Source organism: Salvelinus fontinalis, chromosome 31 (genome assembly GCF_029448725.1).
Source record: "Salvelinus fontinalis isolate EN_2023a chromosome 31, ASM2944872v1, whole genome shotgun sequence".
Lineage (NCBI taxonomy): Eukaryota > Metazoa > Chordata > Actinopteri > Salmoniformes > Salmonidae > Salvelinus > Salvelinus fontinalis.
In genome coordinates, this window is record NC_074695.1 from 31,113,116 (window position 1) to 31,126,050 (window position 12,935).

At 42.8% G+C, this 12,935-nt stretch overlaps 1 protein-coding gene across 2 annotated transcripts; it reads right to left on the reverse strand.

Moving 5' to 3' along the window:
- Positions 1 to 9,319: 9,319 nt before the first annotated feature.
- Positions 9,320 to 11,209, reverse strand: LOC129830038 (transcription factor HES-4-B-like). Of its 2 annotated transcripts, none has more exons than XM_055892205.1 (4): positions 10,832 to 11,209; positions 10,551 to 10,646; positions 10,354 to 10,441; positions 9,320 to 10,243 (listed from the first exon to the last, which is right to left on the reverse strand). In XM_055892205.1, exons 1-4 carry the CDS (start codon positions 10,937 to 10,939, stop codon positions 9,666 to 9,668), a joined length of 870 nt encoding a protein of 289 aa, XP_055748180.1. In that variant the 5' UTR covers positions 10,940 to 11,209; the 3' UTR covers positions 9,320 to 9,665. The 2 variants fall into 2 exon arrangements, with proteins under 2 accessions (XP_055748180.1, XP_055748177.1); XM_055892202.1 differs by having other exon boundaries at positions 9,320 to 10,246; positions 10,832 to 11,207.
- Positions 11,210 to 12,935: the final 1,726 nt, after the last annotated feature.

A 12,935-nucleotide genomic window follows, 5' to 3' on the forward strand; every position in this document is an offset into this window, starting at 1 on the left:
ACATGCGCGGCGCGTGTGGCAGAATAGATCAAGATGTCATCAATATATACTACCACACCCTGCCCCTGCAAGTCCCTGAGAATCTCATCTACAAAGGATTGGAAGACGGCTGGAGCATTCTTCAACCCATACGGCATGACGAGGTACTCATAGTGGCCTGATGTGGTACTAAACGCTGTTTTCCACTCGTCTCCTCCCCGAATACGCACCAGATTATATGCGCTCCTGAGGTCCAGTTTTGTGAAAAAACGCGCTCCGTGGAATGATTCCATCGCCGTAGCGATGAGAGGTAGTGGATAACTAAATCCCACTGTGATTGAATTTAGACCTCGATAATCAATGCACGGACGCAGTCCTCCCTCCTTTTTTCTCACAAAAAAGAAACTCGAGGAGGCGGGTGACATGGAGGGCCGAATGAACCCTTGTCCCAGAGCTTCCGTGACATATGTCTCCATAGCCAACGTCTCCTCCTGTGACAGTGGGTACACGTGACTCCTGGGAAGTGCAGCGTTCTCCTGGAGGTTTATCACGCAATCCCACCGTCGATGAGGTGGTAATTTAGTCGCTTCCTTCTTACTAAAAGCGATAGCCAAATCGGCATATTCTGGGGGAATGCTCACAGTGGAAACCTGGTCTGGACTCTCCACCGATGTGGCACCAATGGAAACTCCCACACACCTACCTGAACACTCATCTGACCACCCCTAAAGAGCTCCCTGTCGCCAGGAAATGAGGGGATTGTGAATGGCTAACCAGGGAACCCCCAACACCACTGGAAACCCAGGTGAGTCAATAAGGAAAAAACTGATCTGCTCCCTATGATTCCCCTAGGTTACCATGTCCAGCGGAATCGTGGCCTCCCTGACCCCAGCCCTGACCCTAACGGTCTGCTATCTAGGGAGTGCACGGGAAAAGGTGGGTCTATCTGCACCAGCGGAATACCCAACCTACGGGCGAGTCCGCGATCCATAAAACTCCCAGCTGCGCCTGAATCGACTAGCGCCTTATGCTGAAGAGAGGGGAAAAAACGCAGGGAAAAAAATAACCAAAAACATGTGACCAACAGGGAGCTCTGGGTGAGTCTTGTGCCTACTCACCTGGGGTGGCCGAGGAGTATTCCGCCTGCCATCCCGACTCCCAGATGGACTCCTCCAGCACCGGTCCGAAGTGTGTCCTCTCCGGCCACAGTAGGTGCAAGAAGAGCCACCTCCTCCGGTCCCCCTAGATGCAGCTCCTCCCAACTCCATCGGAGTTGGAGCGGGAGGGCTGGGAGGTGGAATGAACAGGACCTTATCTGAACGCCCGCGGGCAGCTAGCAAGTTATCTAATCGGATCGACATGTCGATCAGTTCATCTAAAGAGAGTGTGGTGTCCCGACAAGCTAGCTCCCGAAGAACGTCCTCCCGGAGGCTACAACGGTAATGGTCTATTAAGGCCCTGTCATTCAAACCCCGCACCAGCAGCCAAGGTCCGGAACTCTAATGCGAACTCCTGGGCGCTCCTCGTCTCCTGTCGAAGGTGGAACAGACGCTCACCCGCCGCTCGACCCTCTGGTGGGTGGTCGAACACAGCCCGAAACCGGCGGGTGAACTCTGCGTAATGGTCCCGAGCCGAGTCTGGGCTGTTCCAAAAGGCGTTTGCCCAGTCCAGGGCCCTCCCCGACAAACAGGAGACAAGGAGGCTTACACTCTCCTCCCCCGAGGGAGTCGGACGTACGGTAGCCAGGTAAAGCTCAAGCTGGAGCAAAAATCCCTGGCAACCAGCCGCTGCTCCATCGTACACCCTCGGGGGGGTGAGACGCAATGAGCTGGTCCCAGCCGATGACCCTGTGGGAGTGGGATGTGTCGTCTGCAGGGGAGCTGTAGGGGGCGTCGGAAGACCACTCCTCTCCCATCGTTCCATCCTCTCCATCATCTGGTCCATCGCTGACCCGATACGATGAAGTACAGCTGTATGATGATGGACACGCTCCTCCATAGTTGGGAGAGGGGTGGTCGCTGCTCCTGCTGACTCCATATGGGGTGCGGGCTTCTGTCAGAGCTACTAGGAGTACTGGGTTGGATGGAGTCAAGCGCAGAGAGCAGGTTTAAGGAACGTGGATTTATTTTCCAATGCACAGGGAAAACGATCATGCCCTAAAACATGCGGGCACATGAAATAAGGAGTCCAAAACACCGGACTAAACTCTTCCGAGAAAATAAAGAAATCCACTTCACAATCCAACACCAACATAACAGAAAACAAGCCCGCACAACAGCCAGCGGGCTACCTACCCTTAAATAGCCTACCCCCCAAACTAAACTCAAAACAGGTGCACCCAATCAGCCCAAACTAACAGAAACAAAAGAACAGAATCGATGGCAGCTAGTAGGCCGGTGACGACGACCGCCGAGCGCCGCCCGAGCAGGAAGAGGCACCATCCTCGGCGGGATTCGTGACATAACTCCAATAACTTTAGATTATTGTCCTGCTGAAAGGTGTATTTGTCTCCCGATATCTGTTGGAAAGCAGACTGCTTAGTTCTATTCCTTTTCTGTTTATCCTAAGAAATACCCTAGTCCTTGCTGATGACAAGCATACCCATAACATGTTGCAGCCACCACTATTCTTGAAATTATGAAGAGTGGCACTCAGTGATGTGTTGTATTGGATTTTCTCCAAACATAATGCTTTGTATTCAGGACAAAGTTAATTTCTTTACCACATTTTGTTCCAGTTCTACTTTAGTGACTTTTGGCAAACAGGATGCATGTTTTGGAATATTCCTTCTTTTGACTCTGTCATTTAGGTTAGTATTGTGGAGTAACTACAATGTTTTTGTTCCATCCTCAGTTTTTCCCTATCACAGTCATTCAACTCTGTAATTGTTTTAAAGTCAGCATTGGCCTCATGGTGAAATCCCTGAATGGTTTCCTTCCTCTACGTCAACTGACGCCTGTATCTTTGTAGTGACTGGGTGTATTGACACACCATCCAAAGTTGAATTAATTTCAGCTTTTCATTAATTTGTAAAATGTTTTAAAAACATAATTCTTCATTGACATTATGGGGTATTGTGTGTAGATGAGTGACACAAAATCTAAAATGTATCCACTTCAATTCAGGCTGTAACAACAACATTTGGAAAAAGTCAGGGGTGTGAATACTTTCTGAAGGCACTGCTCTGCCTTGTGCCTTCAGAAAGATAGTATGGAAAATTAATAAGTAAAATTAATATTCTAATTTTATACTTTAGAACTTAAGTTGGTTGACACTGTATACAGCATGTATGCAAAAGTTAAAGGATTTAAGTATCATCCATCCTTACGCATCTCTGACCTTCCTCAATGTTGACTTAATGTCACTGGGCACCTGAGGGATGAATGTATATTTAATTAACAGTGCCCCATCATCAGAATCAGCATCATAATCAAACTTGTTTAAGAGCTGAAGGATGGACTGACAGAACCTCATCTCCCCTCACACCAAAGGAAATCTGTACAAATCATGTCTGTGGAATGTACATTTATAAAGTCAGTTTGCAACTGTAATTAAGTGTCAAACTCCTGAATAATTCAAGTAGGCCTATTCCCAAAGAAATCATTGACAGAACAGTGAAATAGGCTAAATGTCCACGTTTAGCTAAGGGTTTGTAAATCCATGACTTGTACAGCCATAAAAGGTTAAGTAAAATAAAACAAGGTAGCCTATTCGAAAAACATGTAAAATGATAATAAGCACTGATATCAAAACAGCAATAAAAGGAATCCTTTGTTTCCAATAAAAATATATTTCTATTGTTAGTTATTTGGAGGGAGATATGCATAGCCGCTGGAAGTAGTTTGGGACTGGGGGTGCTGCGATGTGGCCCGACAAATAATCTCCCCTTCAAAAAATGAGTTTTTTAAATTTATGAAATAGCCCAGTGCACCTGCCTTAGCTTCTCAAGTAATCATGTTTAGTGCTAGAGGGGGGCAAGGGAGCACCGCTCCATCACTTTTTTCAATGTAAGAATACATGGGAAATGTTTTCTGATCAATTCTGAATAATATTTAATTACCACAAAAATTCTATGAAAAACAATAGAATGACAAACCAAATAAATATGTAGGCTACAGCAGCCTAGAGGTACAGTAGGTAAATAGTGGTTTCTTCCCTGTCTCCTGTCTTCTCTCTGGTGAAGGATGAAGAACTGTAGGCTACATGTGTGCACTGCAGAGGCCCATTGGAGACTTGACAACTTCAGAACGTTGAGAAACTAATTTCACCTGTCTACCTTGATGTTCATAAAACTCCACCAACCTGCTCTTGTACAGTGGAACCCAGAAAGATATGTGAACACTTGGTTACAGCAACACCAAACCAACGTGGCCACCGTAAATCCCAAGAGCCCGACACTCTCTGAACGTTGCTGTAGCCCTACTTGGGATCTTTAGTTTATAATGACTATTGGTTGAGACGCAGGGCCTGTTAGGGTAGCCTATGTCAGGGTGGGAAATTGGAAATGCATTTGGGTTATAGTTTACTGAGATGCATGAATACACTACACCAAACCTTGATTTTGCGGCTGTTAAAAAAATAATTTGCTGCAAATCTACTTAGTTTAGTAACGATTTACGTTCACTACTTGGTCCATTGATTTGATGATTAAATCTATGCAAATAAATGATATTAATTGATAGTTCAGCCCTCTGTTTTCTTTTATTCTGTAATAGGCATGCTGTAATATGTGTTCAAGCTCACCAAATCTAATTTAATCTAGCACTGTTCTTCTAGAACCATGAAGGGTGTTCCAATCGCTTAAAATAACACTCATCAAGTTCTGTGGCATATGCTCAATAGTCCTACTGGTCACTTTATTACGAACAGAAGTATATCACTTTTTACAATGGTGCTCGTTTAGTAAAGTTAGATCAAAGCTGAATCAATGTCTCGCAAGATCACATAACGATTAATTAGTATTTTATATAAGAGAACCGAATAGCATAGCAGGCCTACAACATTACTTTTACACCAAAAAACATCAGATTTCTAATGAGATTTTAGGATGGTTAGATAAAGCGGAATAGTAAAAAAAATAAAAGCATCAAGAGACAAAACTCAGAGCCACTATGCGAGATATATGGTTTGATTAGCTCACGAAACAGTAATTCAAGAAGATTGAAATGCGTAGGCTATTACCATGAAACTGATTGAGGTCAATCAAATGATTGGCATGCAGATGCAGTTTTACCGTTAAAACGTAAAAAAATGATCATTCATGATTGACATTGATGGCGTATTTTGAAATCAGTTATGCCTAACTTGGGGTTTGAGGGTATTGAAAATGTACCCTTTTCTTGAGACACTATGTGTGGGCATAGGCAGACTTTGCAATTGCAAGATGCATTTTATGCATATTTTATAACAGGGCTCTCCAACCCTGTTCCTGGAGAGCTGCCATCCTGTAGGTTTTCATTCCAACGCTAATCTAGTGCACCTGATTCTAATAATTAGGTGGTTTATGGAATGAATCGGGTTAGTTACAAGTGAGTTTGGAATGAAACCCTACAGGACGGTAGCACTCCAGGAAATAGGGTTGGAGTGCCATGATAGGTCATTCAATAGGCTACATCTGTCAGTACAAACTTTGATTGAGGAAATTATGACCTCATTTACATAGTTTTTGCACACCCTCATCTAAAAAAAATATCACTACACCACTGCAAGTAAGATCTGTGGTAGGAAGTCAAAATGCAGAAGTCAAAATGCAACCGTCCGTGCTCATTATGGTGACAACTCCTCCTTTCAACCGGAGATTTCGTTCCACAATTTTGATCTGCCGCTAACCACATTTGAGCCTTTTTCTCCATTTACATTGTTTCATAGCCTATACTTGGATTACTCTACACTGTAATCAATTAAACTGGACTGGATTATTTTACTGCACCTGCATTGCAATCCAATGCATGCACCATTTATGCAATAAACTGATATATATTGTGGCGCTGTACATTTTTGGGGGGCTGTGCTACAGACGGCTATATCGGTCTAGTGCACTACTTTTGTGAGGAAAACAACTAACAATATATACAGTACCAGTCAAAAGTTTGGACACACCTACTCATTCAAGGGTTTTTCTTTATTTGTACTATTTTCTACATTGTAGAATAATAGTGAAGACATCAAAACTATGAAATAACACATATGGAATCATTTAGTAACCAATAAAGTGTTAAACAAATGAAAATATAATTTATATTTGAAATTCTTCAAAGTAGCCCCCCTTTGCCTTAATGACAACTTTGCACACTCTTGGCATTGTCTCAACCAGCTTCATGAGGTAGTCACCTGGAATGCTTTTTGAAGGAGTTCCCACGTTGTAGAAAATAGTAAAAATAAAGAAAAACCCTTGAATGAGTAGGTGAGTCCAAACGTTTGAATGGCACTGTATATATATCCCTATATTATTCATATTCAATTTTTCAGGGGCTGCTGCAGCAACCTCAGCACCCCTACTTCCCACGGCTATGGAGATATAGTGTTTACGGGAATCTACAATATTAACTTAATGAGAATGATAATTTGTCAGCTCCAAGAAGGCAACTCTGACCCCTTCAATAGCATCATCTCCCACGGGACACCATTGCGCTACTCCCCCAGGGCGCTCTATCCTCTGAAGGAATGATATTGATCCCCAAGCACACCAGAAAAGGCGGTGAATTCGCGCGTATTTCTTATTAACTTGCATTTAAGACTGGTCGTTCCTATTGTAAATTAATGCATTAATAATAGTATGTGATATTTTACATTTTGCCTCACTTAACTTACTTTCTGCCTCGCTTAACTCCCTGCATATCCAAATATAACATTTAGCCTATAGGCATACGTTGTTAGTTGCTGCTGCCATATAAAGAAGGAAGGACTCAATAAACTCCCTCTGGGCCTGTCGGGTGGGTGTGTGCTCGAGCTCTGTCCAGCTTCATTTCTGTTTACACCAGTACAGGCTCACTTCTTGGCGGCCTGCACGCCTCCTCACCTCTGGAGAATGGAGCGCGGCCCAGTGCACGACCCGGCCTGCCAGCGGGGATTTACTGATTGGCGCTCTGCCCGGCTGCAAGCAGTCTAGTTCGCTCGGTTCTCACGACCTCAGCACCACAAAGGCATCTCTGAACTATTAACTTAGACACGCAGGCACAAGGAACAAGGAACAGCCGCAGAGCCCACACACTGCCAACTTGTGTTTCAGTTATGCCTCTGTGCAGAAGCAGCCTGTTATACATTGCTGGCTGGAAGTTTCAGAATGCCATTTTCGGATAGTGTCATTGAAGGGGCACGGAGAGAAAAGTAAAAAAGAAACTACATAAATTAACAAAACACAAATTTCATGGTTATTGTCATCTACAGTTAAACGGTCAAACAGGCCTATGAGATACCAACTTCTCATTGTTAGATATGGAGAAGCTAAAATGGAACATTTTAAGCACGATGAGTTGTATTAGCAATCCAATTGGAGAAATAGGTGTTCTAATAACATTATTATAGGCTATAGTGAAAAGATATGTTTATGTACTTCCGAGTCCAAATGCTCAACATAAATAGTCAAAAAATTGCTGGCAACACACATTCATTCTACTATGGAGATAATATTGGTCTTTACGACCTATGTGCCGTGCACTCGCATTGGCGTAAGTCGATTGATGAGCCTATCGAAGGCAGGAGGACGCTGATAGTTCTAGTTCTATTTCACCTCAGAAGCGCTCGCTCAGTCCGCGCAAAATTATTACCTCACAATTGCTCTCCAAGGACGTTGTTTTTGACGGTGACAACCTACCTGTTGCTTCAGAGGACCGAAAAGACTGGAAAGAGAACACTCTCACCCGCCGCAGCAACACGTCCCCCAGTTCCGGAACGCACTCACTGGGGAAAGATACGTTTACATCCAGGGATAACATGGAGAGGGACGGGGGGACAGAGAAAGAGAGAGACATTTTGGATTGGCTGGAGAAATTAAGGTGCTATTTTGTTTCATTCAGAACTTATTTGGAACATGAATCCTTACTTCAAAAGGAAATTTCGAATTTAACATGTATTATGTCAATTCAAAGTCATGAGGTCCAGGAGAACTGCTTTGATCAATTCAACTCTTCCATCCAATTTACCCGCCAAGGTACTAAACTCCCCATTTTCCCTCGTTTTCGCTATTCACTTATGCCTACATGGGTTAACTGAACAATGGTTGCACAAAAGGAAGCGAGGATCCTTCCATATTCTCATTTCAGTGAGGCAATCTGTTAGTGACATTAACCCCAAAGCACATTTCCCAGGCCCATGAATAGGGTTTTAGACTTCTTAGAGATCCCGCTGCATACAGGATGAGACCCCTTTCAAACTTGTAATTACCTTTTTGCAAAAGAAAAAATACACCCCCGCCATTGTCATTTCAACCCATTCTGCATTTTAGAGGACACCGGAATGACTAACTTCCCGCCACACTTAAGAAAAATTGTAAACAAGTGAAATGTCAGGGCTTTTACCATCCTATCTCACTATGGATTAAGATTACAGGTTCGTTTTTGGCCTATAACTACTCAACCTGCACTGATATGAGCCTAGACCCTGACAGACATTAGGCCTATATCTGATGTTCAACTGGCTATTCAACTTTTACACACAAGACTAAACAATAAGATAGCCTACTTAATATTTACTTTTACATAGGGGCCTTATAGAAACAAGACATCCTAAACCTGTAGAACTATGTTCTAAGTGTAAAGTAACTAAGTAAAAATACGTTGAAGTAGCCTACTACTTATCGTTTTGGGGGGTATCTGTAATTTACTATTTATATTTGACAACTTTTACTCCACTAAATTCCTAAAGAAAATATAAACTTTTTACTCCCATAAATTTCCCCTCATACCCAAAAGTGCTCGTTACATTTCGAATGGTTAGCAGGACAGGAAAATGGTCAAATTCACCGTTTATCAAGATAACACGGTCATCCCTACTACCTCTGATCTGGCTGACTCACTAAACACAAATGTTTCGTTTGTAAATGATGTCTAAGTGTTGGATAGCCCTCGGCTATACATAGGCTACATTTAAAAAAACGTGCCCTATGGTTTTCTTAATACAAGGCATTTTAAACGATTTATAGCATTTACTTTTATGTTTGATACTTAAGCATATTTAAAACCAGATAGCCTATTTTTACTCAAGTAGTTTTTGACTGGGTGACTTTCACTTTTACTTGAGTCATTTTCTATTAAGGTATCTTTACTTCTACTAAAGTATGACAATTGTGTACTTTTCTCACCACTGTAAGGATTATAGCAGTGATATGGAAGTGAAGACAAAATTGTTAATGTCTGACAACTGATTTATTAGGTCAATGGGCCACTGCCCAACATCAATTTCCAAACATAAAACGACAAACAATATAAAAACACACAGCTTTGGTATAACAATCAATATAAACTTTGTACAAAACTAAATATTTCCATAAAAGGTACTTCATCACAAACATTTGAATAAATCTTCCATTGCATGGACACCATATTTATCACCAACATCCAAATTTTGGAATCAGCCAATAACTTAAACAAACGTTTACCATGTCCAACAAATGAAACGATGTCCCCTAGAACGGAACTATTTACTTCATGAAAATAACTTTCATTATTGTAGAGTCCATTTCAACCAAACTACCAGGGTCGCCAAACAGCCTCAGTGCTCTCCGAACCAGTGCTGACACCGACAGGGCTGACGGCCTGAGAAACACCGACGAATGATGTCATCCCATGGACTGGGGATGATGCTGTTGGCGCAGAGCTGCAGTGGACAGGACTGGCGTTGACTGTCATAGGTACACCTGCGTTAGCGTACAGAGGGATGACTGGGGTTGATGCTGAGGCGAATGCAGGGTTGGGAATAAGAAAAGCAAACTGTCCATCGGTGGCAGGCACAAGCTGGAATCCCCCGAAAACTTGAGGAGACAAGGCTTCCACGGTGCTGAGTTTGGAACCCATAGAGACACTGTTGGGCAGGGTAGAAGGTAGCTGCACGTGAAGAGGCTGCCCAATGTGAGCCTGTTGAGTTGGAGTTGGTTGGGGGTAGTTCATGGCGATCATCTGGCCTAGGGAACCTGACAGGTGGTTGAGAAGCCGCGACTTCACCTCCGTGTTCACCCCCTCGCTGGTGGACAAGAAGCGAGTGACCTCGTTCATGCATTCGTTGAATCCCGCTCGGTACTTACTGAGGACAGTAGTGTCTGCTGACAACGCTGCTGAGGAAAAAGAAAAATGAGAACATTAGAAATCGTGTCTATTCGATGAAAATGTAAAAACGAAGTGTTGGCCAGATGTCAAATTAGATATTCGCATTGCAATTTACCAGTCATCTGCACACGCTGTAAATTCCGTAAGTGCTTCACCGTCATTTCCAGAATATCGGCTTTCTCCAATTTAGAATGTCTGGAACTCTGTGGATAAGAACATAGCAACGTTAATGAGTGTGCATTGATACAACATTAAATCCCAGGAATAATGAACTAAACAGTGATTTTCAATTGTGAAATCACTTTGACTTACATCTTTTTTAAGTGCATCGAGGATGAGTGTCTTGAGTTGGCCAAGGCTTTCGTTTATCCTCGCTCTCCTACGTTTCTCCATGATGGGTTTTGAGGACTGCAAAATAAATGTTTTTAACATGAATTGCATGTTAATGGATAATTCCGAGTAACGTTACCTCACAAGTAAAATATCGTTAGCATACCTACAGTTTAATTTGCAACAACATTAGCCTAGCATAGCAGGTCTATGCTGATTATATCAGATTCATTTTAAATCCATAGGCAATTTTAGAAGTGTACCTTTCTATGCTCGCTGGCATTCTTGGGTTTGTCTGGAGTATGGGAACCATTTGCAGGTGCACCAGCAATAGGGGATGCCGTTTGTTTCTCCATGGTGTCGGCTGGCATTTTGGATTAAATGACCTCCTCCGGCAGATAGAAAAAAATATATCCTTTTGGAGACGTTGGAAAATATTTATGCTTCTTTATGTTTAGATGAAATTGTAACCAATGTGAAAGATATCCTACGACAGTCACGCAGAAGTGAGCAAGTCCCACTGATCAGCTATATCACTTGGTTTAACCGAATTGTCATCGAGTATAAGAGCGAGCGCTGTGCCAAGCTACGTTGGGCAGGTCGAGTCTGCTCCGCTGCCGACACACGCCAGCCGTACTTATAGACGGTTCGCATGCTCCCAGTTCGTGTGAAACCCTCTCTGCATTCTTTCCCACACTCGTCTCAGCCAATGGGCGTGCGGACTCACCCATTGGGCGCGGGGCAGACTGCTGATTGGACAACACCCCCGCGGGCTGTCAGTCACGCGCTGCTCAATCGGCACTGGAGGGACAAACAACAAAGCGGCGAGTGCAGTCGGTCTGTCTGTGAAGTGATAAGGCGAATTGGGGGAATGCGCTGGCGGTTTACTTCCAACTTCTTCATACCCTTCAAAAATGTATGCTTTTTGTGTTCACAAATATTCACGATGCTTAAAGATACTGTATTTTACAAAGCCTCACCATGCTTTTAATACCATATTGATATAAATAGGCTACCTTTGAAATAATGTTGCATGTTTATTTTTTTCAATAGTTTCTATAGGCCTATCCCAAATGTCGAAAATAAATACTTTTTTTCCCAATGGACGAAGGCAAGAATATAGCCTACATTCAAAAAGTGTGTGTGGGTTTATACTAAAGTACCCAATAAATACATTTTTACTATTTTAATATTCACTGACGCAAATGCGTAAAAAATGCATTTATATTTGGATAAACATAAGGGTTGTAATAACTATACATTAATACTTCAATGATATAGGTTAACATTTCAGTATAGCTGTTCACTCGTCTTAACCTATGAATTATTATTATTATTATTTTATCAGTATCTAGGCCTTATCAAGAGATCCAATTGCGCCTCAGAACAACAACTGTAATGGCACGCGAGGCCGTTTGCAGGGGCACGCAGTCAACCAATGGCAGGCTGTCACTTTATGCAGATCTCACTGAGCTACGTCTTATTGGCTGTATGAACATCTAAGTGCCAATCATTCCAGCGCGGAAGCTGTGAAGGGTGCAGAGGAAAAGCGACGCGACATCTGTCCGCTTGCCAGTCGCACTGTGTGCGCCTGCTCCGTACACTTGAGCCTCCACTGAGCACGTGCCGAAACGGATTTCCCTTATTACAGCCTAGAGGGGGAATTTTCCTTGGATCCTTGGGACGTCCCTACCCTATTGAAATTGACGTTGAAAATGGTTCGGGTTAGGCAAGGGCTAAGGTTAGGGTAAGGGTTATGATTAGAGTTTAGTGTAGGGACGTCCCAAGGATCTGAGGATAGCACTGACCGTTTTCTTCTCGAACTCGTTAATTCCTCGATGGATAATGGAAGACATTTGGCCTAGGCTACAAAACAATGCAGGTCACACAACACATTGAAAGCAGAAATATAATAACAGAAAATAAGAGTATAATGTAGTAACCTAACATAATAGCATAAGTAATATATAACTTTTAAAATTTACTAGGATAATGGGGTGAGAGCCTGAGTTTGAAGGAAAAGGGCGCCATCTACTGACTAATTTCTTCTGGTTTCTCAAATCCAGAACTGACAACAGCGAGCTATGTGCCGTTTACCATAGATGTTCAGCGGTTTACCTCTCAAACGAAGAGTGTAATGAATTATTAACAGCTAGGCTATAGGCCTAATCATGGATGACTGGCATGAGAATGACTATAATGTGTTATTTTTTTAGCAAACATTTCTTAGATGGGGGGAGTACAGCATATTTGTGTGCATTCAGTACTTATTGGTTACATAATGAATGAATGAATGAATGAAAAATCGCAAGAGGGAAAGGAAGCACCCTATATTTGATGTCGACAAGTAAGCCTAACACTTGTCTA